General features: G+C 36.2%; 2 protein-coding genes and 1 pseudogene across 3 annotated transcripts in view; all 3 read right to left on the bottom strand.

Annotated features, from left to right (window-relative positions):
- stat1a (signal transducer and activator of transcription 1a) overlaps window positions 1–10865 on the bottom strand; it is a 15922-nt gene extending 5057 nt beyond the window's left edge. For both annotated transcript variants that reach the window (XM_016292976.1, XM_016292977.1), the window contains exons 1-19: window positions 10723–10865; window positions 9406–9550; window positions 8300–8450; window positions 8088–8183; window positions 7731–7820; window positions 7558–7636; window positions 5750–5841; window positions 5500–5651; window positions 4804–4962; window positions 4630–4722; window positions 4478–4537; window positions 4272–4295; window positions 3241–3328; window positions 3098–3139; window positions 2280–2363; window positions 2090–2188; window positions 1232–1367; window positions 1084–1139; window positions 873–964 (exon numbers count right to left, since the gene is read on the bottom strand). In XM_016292976.1, the coding sequence (XP_016148462.1) occupies window positions 873–964; window positions 1084–1139; window positions 1232–1367; window positions 2090–2188; window positions 2280–2363; window positions 3098–3139; window positions 3241–3328; window positions 4272–4295; window positions 4478–4537; window positions 4630–4722; window positions 4804–4962; window positions 5500–5651; window positions 5750–5841; window positions 7558–7636; window positions 7731–7820; window positions 8088–8183; window positions 8300–8450; window positions 9406–9533 (1721 nt within the window). In that variant the 5' untranslated portion in view covers window positions 9534–9550; window positions 10723–10865. The remainder of the gene's footprint in view (window positions 1–872; window positions 965–1083; window positions 1140–1231; window positions 1368–2089; window positions 2189–2279; window positions 2364–3097; window positions 3140–3240; window positions 3329–4271; window positions 4296–4477; window positions 4538–4629; window positions 4723–4803; window positions 4963–5499; window positions 5652–5749; window positions 5842–7557; window positions 7637–7730; window positions 7821–8087; window positions 8184–8299; window positions 8451–9405; window positions 9551–10722) is intronic.
- A 1973-nt stretch (window positions 10866–12838) lies between these two features.
- On the bottom strand, window positions 12839–15339 carry LOC107600949 (growth/differentiation factor 8-like). Its single transcript, XM_016292951.1, has 3 exons — window positions 15330–15339; window positions 14200–14570; window positions 12839–13335 (listed from the first exon to the last, which is right to left on the bottom strand). Exons 1-3 carry the CDS (start codon window positions 15337–15339, stop codon window positions 12967–12969), a joined length of 750 nt encoding a protein of 249 aa, XP_016148437.1. The 3' UTR covers window positions 12839–12966.
- Window positions 15340–16731: 1392 nt separating this feature from the next.
- Window positions 16732–19388, bottom strand: part of LOC107600948 (formimidoyltransferase-cyclodeaminase-like) — a 6706-nt pseudogene continuing 4049 nt past the window's right edge.

Raw genomic sequence — 19388 nt, 5'->3', positions numbered from 1 at the left:
AGCAGAAAAAAACATGTTTACAGCCTGGTTCAAAAAATGATTTTGGTCTATATAGCTAATTTTGCCCTTCATGACAACTGTGAGGGGGGTGAATTTTTTTATAACTCATCCGTTTAAATTATATTAAGCCTTAAAGTTCTGCATAATTAAGGGCGTGGCCACTTGAGTGACAGGTGGATTGCCGCTGCTTTCACCACCGGCGAGCTAGGTGGGCGTGGCCTCAGCAACCTGCTCCCGCCTCTTTCCCCATTTTCGATTATCCGGGAGTGATGCGCGGTGACGCACTGCCAAGATGGTGACGGCCGCCTCCGCCCAATTTTGAGCTTCAAAAACGCTCTTCGGAAATCTACGGGTGACGTCACGGACACTTGGTCCATGTTTTTATGCAGTCTATGGTTATAACAAGCATTACCTGAGGCTACATGCACTGTTTCGGAGCAGTGCCACCTAGTGGTCAGGAGATATGAAAAATGGCTATTTTTGTCTATAACTTCTGAATGGTTTTACCAAAAATCACAAAACTGGTCTCTTTAGATTCGGTGGGTTTTTTTCTGACAATTTTCCCATGTCAGCTATTTTGGGCATCGGCCATTTAGAATTTTGTCATAAAATGCTATAATTTACGAACGCATTGACATATCGTTATGAAACTCGGGGTGCATCATTAATTTTACAGCTTTAGCTTAAACTAAAAAAAATGTTTTTAATAGTTTTAGTTGACGACAATAACCCTGGCATGTGAAATAGGGTAGCTGTCCAAAATGGTAAGACAGACCAAGATGGTCCAAGTGACCAACCATCTAGACCAGCTAGAACCATGTAAGATGTTGATTCTAGCTGGATTTTCATCTTTCAAACATCTGGTTTCTTACCCATCGTCCCACAGACTCAGCAGGTGTCTCTTTATAAGGTCCAGAATTCCTTCAATCCACAGCCAGAAGGTGAAGTTCTTCTCACTGGCAGACTACATCAAACACAAGTCTCAAATCAGATCACTTCTAAACAAACAGTGGGAACGGAACAATGGTGCGCAATAGAAAAATTGCTAAACTGATCAGTAAAAAAAATCTCGTATAGACCAACCTTGCAGAATCTGTTCCAAGGAATCTGAGCTTCAGGATCCATCGCCGCTTTAGGACCTGTGGGCCAAAGTTCACGCGCTTGTGCATTTAGTTCATCTGTTCCAAGAGAATCCATTGCACTCAATGTCAAGTACGTGTATCGCACTCACCCAGGAGTTTAGTACCCAGCATGCTTAACTGTTCTTGATTAAGCCCCCTTTTGGTGATGGAGGAGAACTGCAAGCTCAGCACCTCCGCTAGATGCCCCCACGTGGCTGAAGGAGGAGTCACGAAGAAAGAAAGGTTCTGCAGAAGAGACGGTCAAAGAAAAGAGACGTTCAAGTCAGAACCTATGGAAGCACCTCCAGGAATCTATTTTGTGATGCATGTAGAGCTCATACCTATTACTGAAACTTTAGAGTTGAAGAGGACTTGCTTTTGAACGTCACTTTTATTTTTATATTTTCAGTTTTCTTTTTAGTTTTAGTTCCATTTGTAGTCATTTTGTTAGGGGCTTTTGTCATCTTTATTAGGTTTTGTTCTTTTTTAAATATTTCTAGTTTAGATTTAATTTATTTTGATTGCACTTTAGTGTTTCAACTTAAACTTATTTCAGTTATTTGCCAAGGCAACACTTCTAGTTTTTCATCTAATATTTGTATTTTCATTTTTCATTTCAGTAAACTTTTTAGCAATTTTATGTGCTTTTGTCATTTTTATTTATTTAGTTCTTTTTAAATATTACTATTTAGGTTTAATTCATTTTTGTTTTAGTTCAGGTTTTTATCCCGTTATAAATTTTAGTGCTGTACTTTAAAATTGTGTTGTTTTTAAAAAAATTCTATTTAGGTTTAAATTAAATTATTTATTTATTCATTCATTCATTCAGTTTTACTTTATTTCCAGTTAGTAAATTTAGTGCTTAAACCTTTTTATGTTTCTTATCTAAAATGTAGTTTTAGTTCAATTTGAGTGCAATTTTCAGGCATTTTGTTATGTGCGTAACATGAGTGTTGAAGAGGCCGTACCTTTGGCTCAGAGGTCAGCATGTTGTACCACATGATGGAGGCCCATCCACTGGGTAGCTGACTGACGTTTGAGATCACGACTATGGGCAGAGACGTGGCCTGAATATGGAGAGAGAGAAGAAAGTTGATGATGATCATGATTTGGAGCTGTGTATGTTTTCAACTCGGTTGTTCTGAAGGATCTTCTGACCTCAAAGTTCATGACCATTCCAGACCAGCACAGCTCAGCCTCAAAGGTGATGGAGTGAAGTTCCTCTGTGACAATCAGAGGGCCCTGCCGAACGTTTAAGAAATAATTTAGCCCAAAATGGCAGTTTGAGGTGTTGTTCTATCAAGTCTGAAGCTTGAATATGCAGTTCAAATGAGAAGAGCTACAGCAGAGGAAACTGAATTTCTGCTCGTTTCTTACACAAATTCATTATTCGACTTCAGAAGACTAGGAAAACTGGACACAAGAGTTATAGTTTTTTATAAGAAAGATAGTCATGCAGATTTGGAGGCGACATGAGGGTGAGTAAATGATGACAGATTATTCCTTTTTTACCAATCTTAAAAAGTACACTACCAATCAAAAGTCTGGGCTCAGTAAAAAAGTTTATTTTTTTTGTAAAGAAATATTCATTTTATTCAGCAAGGATGCATTAAATTGACCAAAAGTGACAGTAAAGACATTTATAATGTTATAAAAGATTTCGATTTCAAATAAATGCTGGAAAAAACTTATCATTGTTTCCACAAAAGCATTAAAACAGCACAACTGTTTCCAACATTGATAATAAATCAGCATATTAGAATGATTTCTGAAGGATCATGTGACACTGAAGACTGGAGTAATGATGCTGAGAATTCAGCGCTGCATGACAGGTATAAATAACATTTCAAAATATAGTAGAATAGAAAATAGTTATTTTAAATTGTAATAATATTAGAGTTTTCACTGTGTTTTTGATCAAATAAATGCAGCCTTGATATGAGCAGAAGAGACTTTGAAAAACATCTTGAACTCACCTCACTTGTTCTGTTTCCGGTAACTTTCTTCTCTTTCAGTTGCTGTGAAGTAAAAAGAATACTGTCACTATTATTTCCTTGACTAAATTATGCTTTTAAACTGGAGCTACACTGTAATTTGCTATTTTTTCTTTTCACTTTACCAGATGACGGAATTCTGCTGCCATCCCATTGGATTCCTCCATGTTCATCACCTTCATGGCCGTTCCCAAGATGTTGAACATGCGAAACCTAGAACAGGAGCATTACTAAGTAAGTGGAATTCTATTAATTAAAGTGGAATTCAAAGAGTTTAAAGGGTTAGTTCACCCAAAAATGAAAATTCTGTCATTAATTACTCACCCTCATGTTGTTCCAAACCCGTAAGACCTTCGTTCATCTTCAGAAACACAATTTAAGATATTTTTGATTAAATCTGAGAGCTCTCTGACCCTCCCATAGACGGCAAGGTAACTACCACATTCAAGGTCCATAAAAGTACCAAGCTGATCGACAAAGTAGTCCATGTGACATCAGTGGTTCAACTGTAAAGTTACGAAGCTACGAGTGATGACGTCATTACGCCAGATCTGGGTCAGTGCCACCACACGCTCGCGTCATGGTACTGTTGTGAACGCACATCCACAAGTGACGCAGTAGAGATGAAAATGTGGAATAAAGTCGTTGTTTTTATCTTCTTTGCGCAAAAAAGTATTCTCGTAGCTTCGTAACTTTACAGTTGAACCACTGATGTAACACAGACTACTTTGTCGATCATCTTGGTACTTTTCTGGACCTTGAACGTGGTAGTTACCTTGCTGTCTATGGGAGGGTCAGAGAGCCCTCAGATTTCATCAAAAATATCTTAAATTGTGTTCCGAAGATGAACAAAGGTCTTACGGGTTTGGAACAACACGAGGGTGAGTAATTAATTACATAATTTTCATTTTTGGGTGAACTAACCCTTTAAGGACAGTTCAGCAAAAATAAAAACTCGTCATTATTTACTCGCACTCAAAACCCTGACAGTATTTTTTACAGATGTTATTGTTATTCACTTTTAAAATATCTCCTTTTATGTTCCACAAAAAAAACAAACAAAGAAACGGGCTGAGTAAATGATAACAGATTTTCATTTTTAGAGTAACTGTCCCTTTAAAATGGTATGCAAATAAGGAAATTATGTAGGACACACCCTTTCCGTTTCTCAACGATATCCCTGAAAGATGAAAAGAGACACGTTAACACAATGAAATGCATCTTCAGTGTTTTTTCTGCAATGTATGCTAAGCTAAAAATGCTAACCACACGAGTGACTCATTAGCAATTCAAGAATAAACTGCTTGCAGACAAAACAAAAATACCTCTATGAATTACGGTTGAGTAATGTACAACACTTACTTGTCGAATTGCACCTTCACCCGAACAGTGTGGTTAAATTCCTGAAGTTTTATGAGCAGCCTGGAGCAGAGGAATAATGTGATTCATCATTCATCAACTGAACATTATCTGGCCTTTCATTCCAGAAAAATGCAAATCATCGGCTGTGTTACCGTAATTTGAGGGTGAACAGAATGCCCGTCTTGAGCACCAAAGGTCTTTGCAGTTGGGTCGGCATGCATGGCTGTCGCTCGACTACCAAGGAGCTGAAAACACACACAAACAAAATGATTCACAGTCAGCGACTCCTTTCAGCAGTGGTGTATCAAGCAAAGTAGGATTCTTACTTTGTGATGAGAGTTTTGAGGTTTAACATGATCCTGTCCTCCAGAGTGCTTTTGCTGAGGGTGATGGGATCCTTGTCGTATGTGAATTTCTGCTCCAGCTCCAGAAGTTTCTTGAGCTGCTGCCTGAGCTGAAGCAGAGATTCTCCTAGAGAAGTAAACCTGAGGGCAAAAACATTTAGCAAAAATATCAATATTTATATACTGTCAAAATATTTATTATGGTGAATATTTCTGTGTAGTTTTGCAAGCAGAAAAGGTCTATAAAAATCAAATAAAGAAGCTTTCTGTTGGTCAGTGCGAATCCACATGACTAACTTGAACCCGTGTGAAATCTATAACGTGAAATCTTTCGAAATTCCAGATTGTGTGGATTCCTATTGAAGTGACTAGATGTTGCTCGCAAAAAAATATGCGAACCATTATTGGTATTCGCAATCATCAGTACAATAAAATTAATAAAAATAAAATTTTTGTGTCAAAATTCACAAATAAGACATAATTATGAGCAATACCAAAGATCTTGAAACTATTAAAATTGTTTGTCACGACTTCTTGTAAATATGATCATTCTGCTTTATTTTTGAGAGAATCTTGGGCTATTTTACAACAGCAAAAAAATGTAAATGTATTCCTAGTATTACTACTCCAAAAACGTATGGTTAGAAGGAAATCATGAATTAATTTGTGGTTTGTTACCAGTTCTGCAGCTGGTCCAAGCAGGCATTGGTTACTCCACCGATGCAAGCCATCTGTTGACGACGCCTCCATTCAGCCAGTTCTGTTGAGATTAGCTCAAAGATCACTGGATCCATAATGTTCAACACCTCTGACATCTGACTGATCACATTCTACAAGGACACAAACAAGGTTGAACGTAACTGCTGCTCTTCGCTAACCAATTAGCATTACAGAACAGGAAAAGGCAATAGATCCCCAATGTTCCCACCATTCTTGTGTCGTTGAGTTTCATAAACATGGCATGGATAGTCAGTCTCTCCCGGTTCAAGTCTTCCTTTGAAATGGTTCCGTTCAGTTCCTCTGTTGAATAGACGAAAGCAAGACTAAGTTTTGGTATGTCTAAAAAAAATAGCTAGTTCTGATTTAAAGTGCATCACATTTTCTGTTGTTTGACACATTTTAGCGAGTGAAATAAGTAATACTAAGTTTCGGTACTTGCCGAAGAAAAGCTAGTTCTGACTAAAGGTTCAGTCATATTTACTGTAGTTTGGCGAATTTTCACAAACGAAATAAGCAATACTGAATTTCAGTACTTAAAATATAGCTACTTCTGCCTTAAAGGCACAATATGTCATTTTCGCAGCTGGAGGGCGCGTATTCAAAATAACCAAATAAACCAAGGCGTAGTTTGATGACACCGTGACTGAGTGTGGAATCTTGGGAGTTATCGTCTTCATCCCCACAGCCGATGCAATCCGACGGGACTCAGGCAGAAATCATGTTCATGGATGAGCTAATGTTTTATTAATGAATTAGAATGTGAAATAAGTAATACTAAGTTTCGGTACTTGCCGAAGAAAAGCTAGTTCTGACTAAAGGTTCAGTCATATTTACTGTAGTTTGGCGAATTTTCACAAACGAAATAAGCAATACTGAATTTCAGTACTTAAAATATAGCTACTTCTGCCTTAAAGGCACAATATGTCATTTTCGCAGCTGGAGGGCGCGTATTCAAAATAACCAAATAGACCAAGGCGTAGTTTGATGACGCCGTGACTGAGTGTGGAATCTTGGGAGTTATCGTCTTCATCCCCACAGCCGATGCAATCCGACGGGACTCAGGCAGAAATCATGTTCATGGATGAGCTAATGATTTATTAACGTAGTAGAATGAAGCAGGGTGAGGCTGAAAGCCGTCGAAGTGAAACGAGGCCGCTGAACGAGCGGGACACACGGCTCGAAAGCAGCGGAGCTTTTATTATGCCACAGTCGACCGCTTCCGCTCCTTCCGGTCGTGCGTATGTGGGGTAAAGCAGCGCTGTTTTATCATACTAGATACATTTGAAAGTTCTGTTGTAATGCTACTCGGTCGTCACCGGTCTAATAAAACGCACAACATATAAAAGCGTCTTTGGCGTTTCCATGTTTTCTACAAAACAAAACCAGAAATCGAGGGGTTACGACACAATGACACTATGTGACACGGTCCATGTCACTAGTTAAAATTGCTTATTTCTATGGATTTAAACATTCTTCGAAACATTTCGGATATTGTAAGTACACAAGTCAGCAAAATATATAACACTGTTCTAGTGGTTTTTGGATATTTTAATAAAAAAATCGTACATATTGTGCCTTTAAGGTGCGTCACATTAGCTAGTTTGGCGAATTTTCGCAAAATAAGCAATACTGGGTTTCTATACTTTTCGAATAATTAGCAAGTTGTAACCTAAAATGCAGTTACACTTACTGTTGTTCAACAAATTTTCACAAGCGAAATAAGCAATACTGATTTTCGGAACTTGATGAAAAAATAGCTAGTTCTGACTTCAGGTGAGTCACATTTACCGATGTTTGACACATTTTCGAGAGCAAAATAAACAATACTGAGTTTCTATACTTTTCGAATAATTAGCTAGTTCTGCCCATAGATACGGTCATACTTGTTGTTCAACGAATTTTTGTGAACAAAATAAGCAATATAAAACTTTTGCAGAAATTTCAGTAATGTGACCGCACATTTGATAAAGCTGTTTTTTTTCGTCTACAAAGAAGCAATTTTTGTAAATGTGTTACCTCTGCTTTGATGAGTTTTGCTCTTGAAGTCGTATTCGTCTTGCTGGTCTTCTAGATTTTTGATAATCTGCTCTGTGTCCTGATAGGGAATTTGAAAAAGATGTTTTACACAACTTTTCTATGAGAATTTAGAGACATTTCTTATAGTTGCGATTAGTTTTTGTGTACATCACCTGTACTTTCATCTTTATCTCTTTCACCCTTCCATCCATTTCTCGATGTTTCTCCACGATCATATCGTTTTGGGTGTTTTCGGTTCGATTCTGCAACGAAATACTAATTACTAACCTGATGTCATTATGTGGAAAAGAGCAGCTTGGACAATATTGTGAACTACCTCCTTTTGTGTTTTACAGATTAAAGAAAGTCGTGTGAATTTGGAACAACATGACGATGAGTTGTTTTTGCTTGACCTATTCCTTTAGTCATGGAGCGAACTTAAAAAATGGTTTAAATAAAGATTTAAATGTCATATTTAAATTCACAGTTTGGTGTTGGAAATCAGTGGTTGTCGTTTATTAATTCCTGACCTCTGACACTTGGGCAGCGGCCAGAATCTTCCTTTCCTCGCTAAGGTTCCTACTGATGATCATCGCCATGGAAACAGGATTGTCTTGGAAGAGGCTCTGAAACACAAGGGTTGTGTTAACTCGCAAACTGACCTATTTATTGCCTAATGATTTAGAGGCTGCGACACAAATGCTAAAAGGAAATTATTGTGTAGCCAGTTGCAGACAGGCACCTGCAAGTTCCTCTTGATCTTGCGGATGTTGTGCTGGTTCAGGAAGTCTTTCTCCATAGCGAAGCGGCTGTGTTGGTGATCCAACTGGGTCAAAAGATCATGAAACCTCACGGTGGCCAGAGACTCATTCTCCACATTAGCGACGTGGTCCCTTTAAGAGAACGAAGAACAGATGATTCACACCAAATGAAGATGAAACTGGATTGAATTCTATTTTTAACACAATTCCTATATCTGCGCCTATATAATCCAGCTTTTATCAGGAAGATAAATTTAATAAGAAAATGAATATTTAAAGTGGAGTATCTAAAACTAATTGTTTATGTTGCAAAAAAAGTTAAAGTTAATTAAATACAATTAATATTAATATTTTGATTACCTTTAAAAACATGTATGCACATTAAAAAAGTAATTATTCATGTTTTAATATTTAAATTGTAATGACCTTTAATCATATTTTTGCACATTTAAAATATTAATTAATTTTGTCAAATTTTAATGACAATATTTTAATTTATATTAACATTAGTAACATTAATTAAAGTGTTAAAGTAAATTAATATTAATAAATTGAATTAATAGCTTTATTACCCTTTAAAAATATTTATGCACCTTAACAAGTATTCATTATTATTTTAATTTTTAAATAATATTATTTTAATTAACATGTAGATATTAATATTCTAATTACATTTAAAAATAAGTATGCACATTCAAAGTATTCATTAATATTCTCATTTTAATTAGTTTTTGATTCATATAATATTAAAGTATTAAAAGTAATTTAAATATTAATAACATCAATTACCTTTATAAGATATGCACCTTAAAAAGTATTAATATTTTAATGTTTATATATTACAATTTTAATTTATATGTTAACGTGTTCTGATTACCCTTAAAATATCAATGCACATTTAAAAATATTTCTTACCATTTGCATATTTTAATAATATATTAATAATTTTGATTAATATTCAATTTTGAACTTTATAATAAATACTGTTAAGAATCAACAGGTTGCCTAGTTTAGCATGATTATACTTGCAAGAGGTTGTGGTTATGTGTTTGAATGGTTGTAAAGGTACACAATCGGTCGTACGCACCAGTCATGGCTTTCTATCCAGCTGCTGAGGTACTGCCGGATGGCCATTGGAAAGCTGTCATCATACAGTTGGTCGACCTGTTCCAAAAACTTGGAATCCAGTTGTTGAAGCTCCAACCACTGACTCATTTCTGCGACTCTGTGGGCTGAGAGTTATATAATACATGACAAAATATGGTCGTTAACAGACAGGCCACAGTGAAGATATATTTTTTTTTTTTTACTTACAGGAATCACAGTAAAAGCAGAAACAGCAGACCTCAACAGATGAGATAATGAGATTTATATCTCAATTTATGGCCATGGAGTTTTTTTGTGTGTGGTGTGTGTTTCTAATCATGCAGCTACTAACAAATTTTCATTTGCATGAAAAGCTCATTTTGTGTAAAACTGTTAATTCACTGTTAAGTATCATTATTACTACTATTATTATTATTCTCAAAAATGCATTGTGTTTTCTTGTAGTGAATGTGGGTGTTTTGTGCTTTAAGACAATGAGATATTTAAAAAATATATATATTTTTATATTATATGATTGTTAGGAAAATGTTTTCGTCGTTTTAGGCATAATTACTACTTAAGACGATAAGAGTAACAGAATTTTGAACATGTATGCTAATTTACATTTAAACGGAATGCTTTATTATGGTACGATTATTTTATGTATAACATTAAAGCAGAAACAAAGTATTGCTGTCAGTGTAACTGAACATTAGTATTGTCAAAAAGATTGTACATACTATTTATATTATTATTCATGCTTAAAAACAATCTGCGTGTGCGCGCACGTGCGTGTAGGGTAGGGTTTGGAGGTATTGTTTTTGCATAAATATATTTGAAGTGTTTTCTCATTCAGACAGCTAAGTTAGGTAAACATGTGGGTGGGGGTTTTAATGCTTTCAAATTGTTCTCAATTGGAATCAATCGATTAATCGATCAATATATATCAAGCTATAATGAATAATGTTATTATTATTAATCAATCAATAATAATAATATAGCTATATTGCAAGATGTTATTATAAATATTATTATTAGATATAACAGAATTCATGACCACATGATATTGTTTTGCAATGCATTCATAAGGCCCGCAGAAGAGTTTACATATGGCCTAGTTATATAAAGGCCTTTTATGTGTTTTTCCATTGAGTTCTAAATAGTAAAAATCCTCTAATGACATGTGAAATCTTATGGTTATACAGTATGCATTATTTATATAACGCATTAACAAAACGTGAGAGCAAAACTTCAAATTTTACGCAGAAAAAAAAATATATATGAATGCGGAAATTAAAGTTATTATTTTGTTACTCACCCCAAAACGTTATCCAAACAACGTTAAAGCAAGAATCCAAAAAAGACTTGTTTGATTTGTTTTCTACAGCAGCGCAAGAACAGGCCAGTCCCCTGTTACTGTCGATTTGTTATTGAATTCGCAGATGTCCGACTCCGTCTGCGTGAGGAGCGCGTGTTTGAGTGACAGCTGTGTGAACCAATCAGCGAGCGAAATTGTGGTTTTTACGTCTGCACTAGCCAATCAGCGCACTCGGGCGTCGTTTATAACGCAAGGTGGAATTTTCGACCAGACGTTGTAGCGCAGCCCACGTGATTTATAAGAAACTGAAACTGTGCAGCAAACTAGAGAAAGGTGCTTATTTCATCACCGCGTAAAAGCTGTGGGAGAAATGCACGTTATATGATTTCTTTTATAATTTGTTATAAGAAAATAATTTGTTTTAAGAGGAAAATAATTGCATAAGTGACAGGACTAAAGGAATGCATGTGGATGTGGGGTCAATCAAGGTGAAGTTGCATTTATTTACACTCATAAAATCTGACATACTAAAGAATAAAAATTTACTGACCCCAAACTTTTGAACGGTTGTGTATATTGTTAGAAAAGATTTCTATTTTAAAATAAATGCTCTTATTTTTAACTTTTTATTCATCAAAGAATCCTGAAAAAAGTATCACAGGTTCCAAAAAAATATTAAGCAGCACAACAGTTTCCAGCACTGATAATAAATCAGCATATTAGAATGATTTCTGAAGGATCGTGTGACACTGAAGACTGGAGTAATGGCTGAAGGAAATTCAGCTTTGCATCACAGAAATAAATTATATTTTAAAGGATATTAAAATAGAAACCATTATTTTATATTGTAATAACATTTTGCAAGATTACAGTTTTTTCTGTATTTTTGATCAAATAAATGCAGCCTTGATGAGCATAAGAGACGTCTTTATAAAACATTACAAGTCTTACTGATCCCAAACTTTTGAGCGGTAGTGTATATATAATTTTTAAAAATGTATTTAGTTGTCCTAACTGTGCACGATGACATGGTTAGTTGCACTGCATTTTTATGTAGTCTAGCCTGTCGGTATTAGAGGCAAGATTGTTTATTTGTATTCCATGTCCTAAACCTATAGTTTCATGGTAAGTATTATTATTGAATCATGCAGCAAAGTGTGCAAAATCCTTTTCAAAAAAGCAAATTAAGACATTTCTAAGTGCACTCATTGCCCTGGGGACAGACTCCTAGTGTCGTTGCCTCACGGGGCCTCAATCACACTGGGGAACCCTTCAGAGAACAAAATAAAACAGGAGAGGCTTTAGCTTCCATGGAAATGAGTTTGTTGCTTTTGAGCGCCATAATGTGCTCCACATGCTTGGAATGGTGTCAATGGTGTCACTGTTAGGGTTACAAAGGGAAAACACTGAAGAGGTCCCTTAAGGACACGCGAAAACAACTCCTCAGAGACGTCAGTAACAGGCATTTTACTTGGTACAACAGATCAAAACTATAACATGATTTGGAACCATAGAATCTATACAATTAAAAAAAAATCTCCATGTCCATCTCTATCCTATGACATTATGTAGGCTACCTAGTGAATTGGCAATGTAATTGATGTTTTTGACAAGAACATAAGCTGCATGCTTTTGGGTAGTTGACATGTTCCAGCAATGTCTAAAAAGCATTTAAAGATTATTTATACATTTAAAATTTGTGACCAGTTACAGCAATGAAAAACGTTTTCCTATCCCTACCATCTGTCAACTACACATATGCTATGAAACAACTGCAGAATTCCTAAAGTCTATTGTTTGGACGTCATGTTGAGTGAGTTTCTGGGTCAGTGTTCCTGTTTTTGGGGTCACTGAGGGATAAGTGACTTTATATAAATAATCAACTATACAACCCCCTTTGACATTAATTAAAAAACTTAAAAGCACTTTTTGCAATTTTTACATTCTGATATCAAGCTGGTAAAGCCCATCAGGTCATCTCTATGCTCAAATGCATTCACAGCGGAAGACTTATACCTTCATAAACAAAGAAACACTTGTCACCTTGGTACTATTGTCCTTGTGTGCAACAGTCGATGAGAACGAACTAAAAGAATCAGATAAGTTGGTTTGTTGGGATCCTGGTGTGGTCAATTGTTTTAGCAGGAACTATTTTGTCAGGGACAAGGTAAAGGTTGTTTTCACTTCCCTCTGGTCCAGAGCAGTTAGGGCTTGCTGTCGTAGCGACTCGAGAAGCTCTCTGGCTCAAGAGCAGCCACAAAGGTCTACAACCATTGAAGGGATTTTTCCGTAGATTATCTGCTCACGGTCATTGAAGTACAGCATATTTATTGGCGACATCTTGGTGGGTGTGCAGCAGGGGCCTGCGCTGCCCCGAGGGTTGGCCTTGTTGACGATGTGACTATGGGGGTACTTCTGCACACATTCACCGGAGCAATAATTGGCCTTGTAGCGCTTGGGGGCAATTATCCAGTCCCAACCAAATTCCTCAAAGTCAACGGTGAGTGGATACCGGCAGCAACGTGACTCAGTGGAATGCTCATCGCAATCGAGGCCGGTGTCCCGTCTGGACCGTTTGCCAGTGTCCGATATTTTCACCTCCAGGAAGGGTTGCTGGAAGGGTGGACATAAGAACGATTAGCTCAGTCATGGTCAATTAAGTTCAAAGGTGCAATTAAGCACATACTTGACATTAATTGCAATACACTTTTTACAGGAACAGCCCCCACCTTCCTGATAAACCTGATCAATAAAATCTGTGTTCAAGCGTATTATGGCCCTTTGTGGAGTTTGAATGTACCTTGTCTTCCAACATTACTCTGAAAACTCAGTAAGACTTGGCAGAATCTACCAAGTCTGAATAAGATTTGACAGATTTCTAATGGTACATTTAAACTCCACAAGGAGCACATACATTTTGAAAGCTACTGTACAGTGGTGGGGATCAGAATTTGATGACACAATTTTCATCTTTAGGTCAAGTATTCCTTTATCCACTAGACCTGTGGCCCCTCGGCAATGCACATATTGCATGTCTCCTTATTCAAACACACGTGATTCAGGTCATCAACTCGTTGGTAGAGACTCCAAGACCTGAAATCGGTGCAGATATGCAAAATGTGCAGTGCTGGTGGGCATTCAGGAACAGGGTTGGAAACCACTGCATTAGACTACTCTGTAAGGTAAGACTAGGTACACCAGGGGTGCCCAATCCTGTTCCTGGAGATCTACCTACCTGCAGAGTTCAGTTCCAACCCTGATCAAACACCACCTGTAATTATCAAGTGCTCCTGGAGATCTTAATTATTTGGGGTTGGAGCTGGACTTTACAGGAACAGGATTGGACAACCCTGATGTACACTTTCATAAACCTTTGGCAGATCAGTTAATTAAAGTTAGTCCAGCATTTGACAAGCAAACCAATATAACTCCTGGTTTCCCAAAGAAGCATAAGTACCACTGCATGCACTGACTTACCAGTCCTTCTTCTCCAGATTCTGCGGAGGTCACAGCCAGATCGTTTCCATTTGCATCAAAGGCCTTGATTTCTATCCCGAAGTTACTCTCAGGCTGTTTGAGCCACAACTGCAATAGCTGCTTCATGTCGATGTGCTGCCAGGAGTTTGTCCGGGCGTTCACATCAATTTTTTGTGCACGTATTCTTGAGTGGTTGTTCCCTTCAGACAAAGACTTAAGGTGAGATATCTGGATAAAGACTGTGGTTGGCTCCTCTACTGGTCGGAGGTAGATCCAGAGCAGGGCCTTGAGGATGCTGTTAGGCATAATCTTTGGGCTCAGTGAGAACATGCAACACTTCGGCATTCCCTCAGATTGAGTGATTGCTTGAGCTGCAAGGAATTAAGTTTACTAAGACCATGTACACCTTTTTCACCTTACACTCTCAGAAAAAAATGTACGAAAATGATACTTTTACGGGTACAACAGCTTGTTACCGGGCCAGTACCCTTAAAGGGACAACTTATCAGCTTATGGGTTAACATAGTAGTAAGGGTACATATTACTGCTCTAAGGTACTAATATGCACCTTTCAGGGGTAGATAAGGTACAAAGTTGTCCCTAAGGTACAAAGTTGCCCCCGGGACCACTGTCCCGCAGATTTGAGATTTACATGAAAATTCCAGGCTGGTATGTTTTATTATTATGTTTGGAACAAAAATCTGCGGGACAGTGGCCTTCCAGGGGCGGAGTTGCCCATCCTTGCAAAGGTTTATGCCAAAATCATATAGTTGCTGGGGTTATTAATACAAATGCCATTCTTCTAGTGATGTAGCAAGTACATCGGGTGTTATGAGAAGGTGGTTATTATGTTGTTGCTAGGGGTTCCTTAGTGATTTTAGTTTGTTACTATACAATTAAATGTTCTTTTTAAGATGCCCTTATGTTGTTGCTTGCATGTTATGGATAGTTGCTAGGGTGCTAGGTTGTTTTGAAAGTTTTTAAAGTGTTGCTATATGGATGATAACATGGTTCTGGGTGGTTTCTAGGGGTTTCTGAGTGTTTTTAGCTTGCTGCTATACAACTGACCCTTCACAAAGACCCACCCCCCTTACTGTTGCTATGTCTGACAAGCCGTGGTGCACTCATACCACACACCATGTTCTTATGTAATGAAAAATACATCGTGGAGCAAAGAGCATGAACCGATCATCTCTTTCTCTTTATAGCACAAAATAAACATGAATGAACATCAGACGGAATCTTGTTTCAACCGTGGAAAGATGTCAATACACACCATTTTTCAAGACGTTAATCTACTTTCCTGTCTGGTTTGTTTGTCAGACAAAAATGGCAGATTCATCTTTAGGATTTGTCAGATCGCTTGTCAATCAAACTCCATGCGAAGGGTCAATTGAGTGGGTGTTCTGAGTGTTCTTCTTTAGCATGTTGTCATACTATAGATTGGGTAGTTGCTGGGTTTTTCTGAGAAGTTTTTAGTGTCTATCCAAGCAGTTGATTGTGTTTTATACAAAATATTTTCTGTAAAAAAACATGTGGTGCATAAGGAAACACTATCCTTGTTTATATTGGTGAATGGGTTTTCTTCACTTTTAGACCGCAGTTATAGCTTGTAACATTAGTAAGCGTTGACTTTGGACTATGCAGAAATAATGACTGAGGACAGTATTGCTACAGCTGTTCTGTAGCATCTGCAGATACAGATGTCACTGCTCTCTCTCTCTTTTCCAGCAGTGCGGCTTTAATAAATGCATAAATAACAACAGATGACTGCTAGGCAAGGACACAGGAAGTGAGATATTGAGGGTGGCCTTTGGTGGGTCAGTCTCAGCACCACCACCTGGTGGATTATTATAAGTTATTTCAGAACAAACACAAAGATAACGCTCAACCAAGATATATGGGTATATATATGGGTTATAACCTCAAAACAGCCTAGTGTGTTTACAATCATTATAACTATGAGACATTGGGTGAGTCTGATTATTCAAATCATGACCGTAAAAACCACAGCTCTCAGGTTTAATTAATGAAAAATGTCATGCTCTTTTGCATGTCTAAAAAGTGTTTTGCAATTGCAATTGTTTCATAACTACATTCCCACTCACTTTAAATTAGTTCTTTGGAAGTGGCAAGAAGGGTATTTCTACATTGCCTAATGAAAATATGAGTGATGCTTGTCTGTGCAAACCTTGCTCCTATTATGATAAGATTTTTTGGGTGGTTGCCAGTGCACAAAGTTGTTGCTATAGTCTTCTGGCTGTTTGCTTATGTCAAAATAGCACATCCTCAAGTCTATGTTATTCTGTGCCCACCTTCAATAAGGGATTTTTTTTGCCCGTTTTTGCCAAAATCTCTCCTTGACAAGCTGCACAATGTTTAGTTATCCATGCTTGTATAGTGGGTATAAATAAATGCGAAATGCATTTCAGTTAATGCACTTACAATGAAATCTATGCGCCGTACACCAGAGAGTTTTATAGCACATCAGTGTGTCTTTATTTGATTTGGTGTGAGTTAATACAGTCTGCATCATTTCCTCTGGTCGGCCATCTCCAGCACTATGTTAGCATTCTCTCTGGCATTCTTTAACAGCACAGACACTTTTGCTACAGTCTGAAAATCAACAAACCACAAAAACTACCATGATCACCAGGAACAATTCCAATTGGCTCTGACATTTATGAGTTCCTAAAAAAAAAGAGTTTCGTATCACTTAAAGTGTGGTTATTAAATGCAGAAAAAAACCTGTGGACGTCAGCTTATTTTTGACCTTCAAAGTCATGTTATTTGTAATTTTTCCAAATGCAAAATCAGCATTTTACTCTTGGAAAATGCTTTGCTTGAAAAGATGTATTTTCATCTTGTGTCATCACAAGCATTTATATTTAAAAATATTACATATTTAAAAAAAATATAGAAGATAATAAATATATTGTAAATATATATACTGTATTACATTACGATGATTTACAATACAAATATCTATACAGTTACATAATTATATAACTTAATTTAAATTTTAATAAAATTGTGTTATATAGCCCAGTCTCACCTGAATGTCTGATTTTCATGCCACATTTCCATATTTCACCATCTCTTTGAGAGCAGGCCACAGTTTGTTTATTATCTCTGCCAGAGACAGAGGGATGCCCAGCGCCACCTTCAAAGCCTCCTGCATGGCTTCCTCCCTTCTTTACAGTCAAAGAAAAACATTCAGTCAGTCCCAATTTAAAATAACTGTAGCCATATAAGGGGTTTGAAACATTTGAAAGGTTGTCAAAGCTACTGTGCCATGTTTATGGGTTTTTGCCAGTGTGGTTGTAATTTGCATTCTATAACCACATTTCCACAAAGATAATTTACTTTGGCAGTTAAATGCAAGTTGAATGGTTGTGTAACGTTAGTTAAATCAGTCAGGCTCCTCTCTGCAAATATGTGCCTAGTCTTTCCTGTTTCTTTTTGTGGTCAATTACATGTTTTTTTACATCAGTCAAACTGGTTTAACATGATACAGAATGTTCCTTATTTTTCCCGGTGGCATGTATTGTCTCTAGTTTGATGGACTGGAAGGATGGGTTTGTTTGTTTAAACTTCACAGAAGTGATGAACCGTACCTTTTGATTTCATCAGGTGTGCCTTTGGGCAATTTCAGAGCAGCCTAATGAAAGAAACACGCAAGAAAACAGTTATCAAATATTTTGTGCATGACAACTTATTGTCATCTAGACATATTTTACAGCACTTTTATTACACAAGTGGCATATTTATTATGGCAAATTCATTCATACATTTTAAAGTGTCCAAATACTTTTAAAACCACTGTTTGTGTTTGGTCTTGTACCATGTAGCTGTTAAAGGCCATTGAATCAGCATCCACTTTTAATAATGAGTCGTTCATGGCTTCATGAAATGGAGGGATGAGTTTTCTCATCTCTGCATCCAGAGACTCAAACTGTCTCTTACCGTACGTCATCTGACCGTCCATGCAGCCCAGAGCTGCACCCTTACAATGAGATAGATGCACATAAAGATAAATAATATATATTATAATAATTATATATATATACATACATATATTCTTATAAATAATACACATTTTTTTTCTAAATATATTTTATGTTGAATATAGAATGTATATATTCAAATGATTAAAATACATATAAAATAAAAATATTATGATTTATAATTAATGATTAAAAATGTGTATGTGTGTGTGTGTGTGTATATATATATATATATATACTGTCAGATCAGCAGTCTTCCCCATGATTGTGTAGCCTAGTGAACCAAACAGAGACCATTTTGAAGGCTTAGGAAACCGTTGCAGGTGTTTTGAGTTGATTAGCTGATTGGCATGTCACCATATTCTAATTTGTTGAGATAGTGAATTGGTGGGTTTTTGTTAAATGTGAGCCAAAATCATCACAATTAAAAGAACCAAAGACTTAAACTACTTCAGTCTGTGTGCATTGAATTTATTTAATACACGAGTTTCACAATTTGAGTTGAATTACTGAAATAAATGAACTTTTCCACGACATTCTAATTTATTGAGATGCACCTGTACAGTATATATATATTCCAAAATGTTAAAATAAATATTAAATAAAAATGATTGTGAATAAAATATAAGTTTATGAGATTTGTAAATTATTCCATTCCTTTTTTACTCACAATTTCTACAGTGTCCCAACTTTTTTGGAATTGGGTTTGTATTTTAAGTATCTATATTATATATTTTATAAGTATATATTATCCTACAAATAATTAGAAATATACCTATATATATATATATATACACACACACACACACACACAATTTATCAGTATGATCATTTTTTTATTAATTTTGAATTTTATAGATTTTTAGAATATACATAATATTAGAAAATTTGTTTTTTATATTCTGATAAATTTCGATAATTTTACAGATATAAATAAAATAATATAAATTTAAAAAGATACAATTTGTATTATAAAAAAAAATATTTGATATTCCAAAACAAAGTATATATGTGACTTTGGACCACAAAACATAAGGGTCAATTTTTCGAAATTGAGATTTATACGTCATCTGAAAGCTGAATTAATAATCTTTCCAGTGATGTGTGGTTTGTTAGGATAGGACAATATTTGGCTGAGATACAACTATTTGAAAATCTGGAATCTGAGGGTGCAAAAAAATC

Source organism: Sinocyclocheilus grahami, unplaced genomic scaffold, assembly GCF_001515645.1.
Source record: "Sinocyclocheilus grahami isolate Dianchi unplaced genomic scaffold, SAMN03320097.WGS_v1.1 scaffold295.1, whole genome shotgun sequence".
Taxonomy (NCBI): domain Eukaryota; kingdom Metazoa; phylum Chordata; class Actinopteri; order Cypriniformes; family Cyprinidae; genus Sinocyclocheilus; species Sinocyclocheilus grahami.
The sequence above is the reverse complement of the archived record's forward strand: the minus strand, read 5'-3'. Positions and strand labels throughout refer to the sequence as shown.

Coding starts and splice junctions, on each gene's coding strand:
- LOC107600949 (XM_016292951.1), bottom strand. Junction 13,336..14,199: donor AATCTGGAGAAGAAGGACTG/GTAAGTCAGTGC, acceptor CCACCCTTCCAG/CAACCCTTCCTGGAGGTGAA.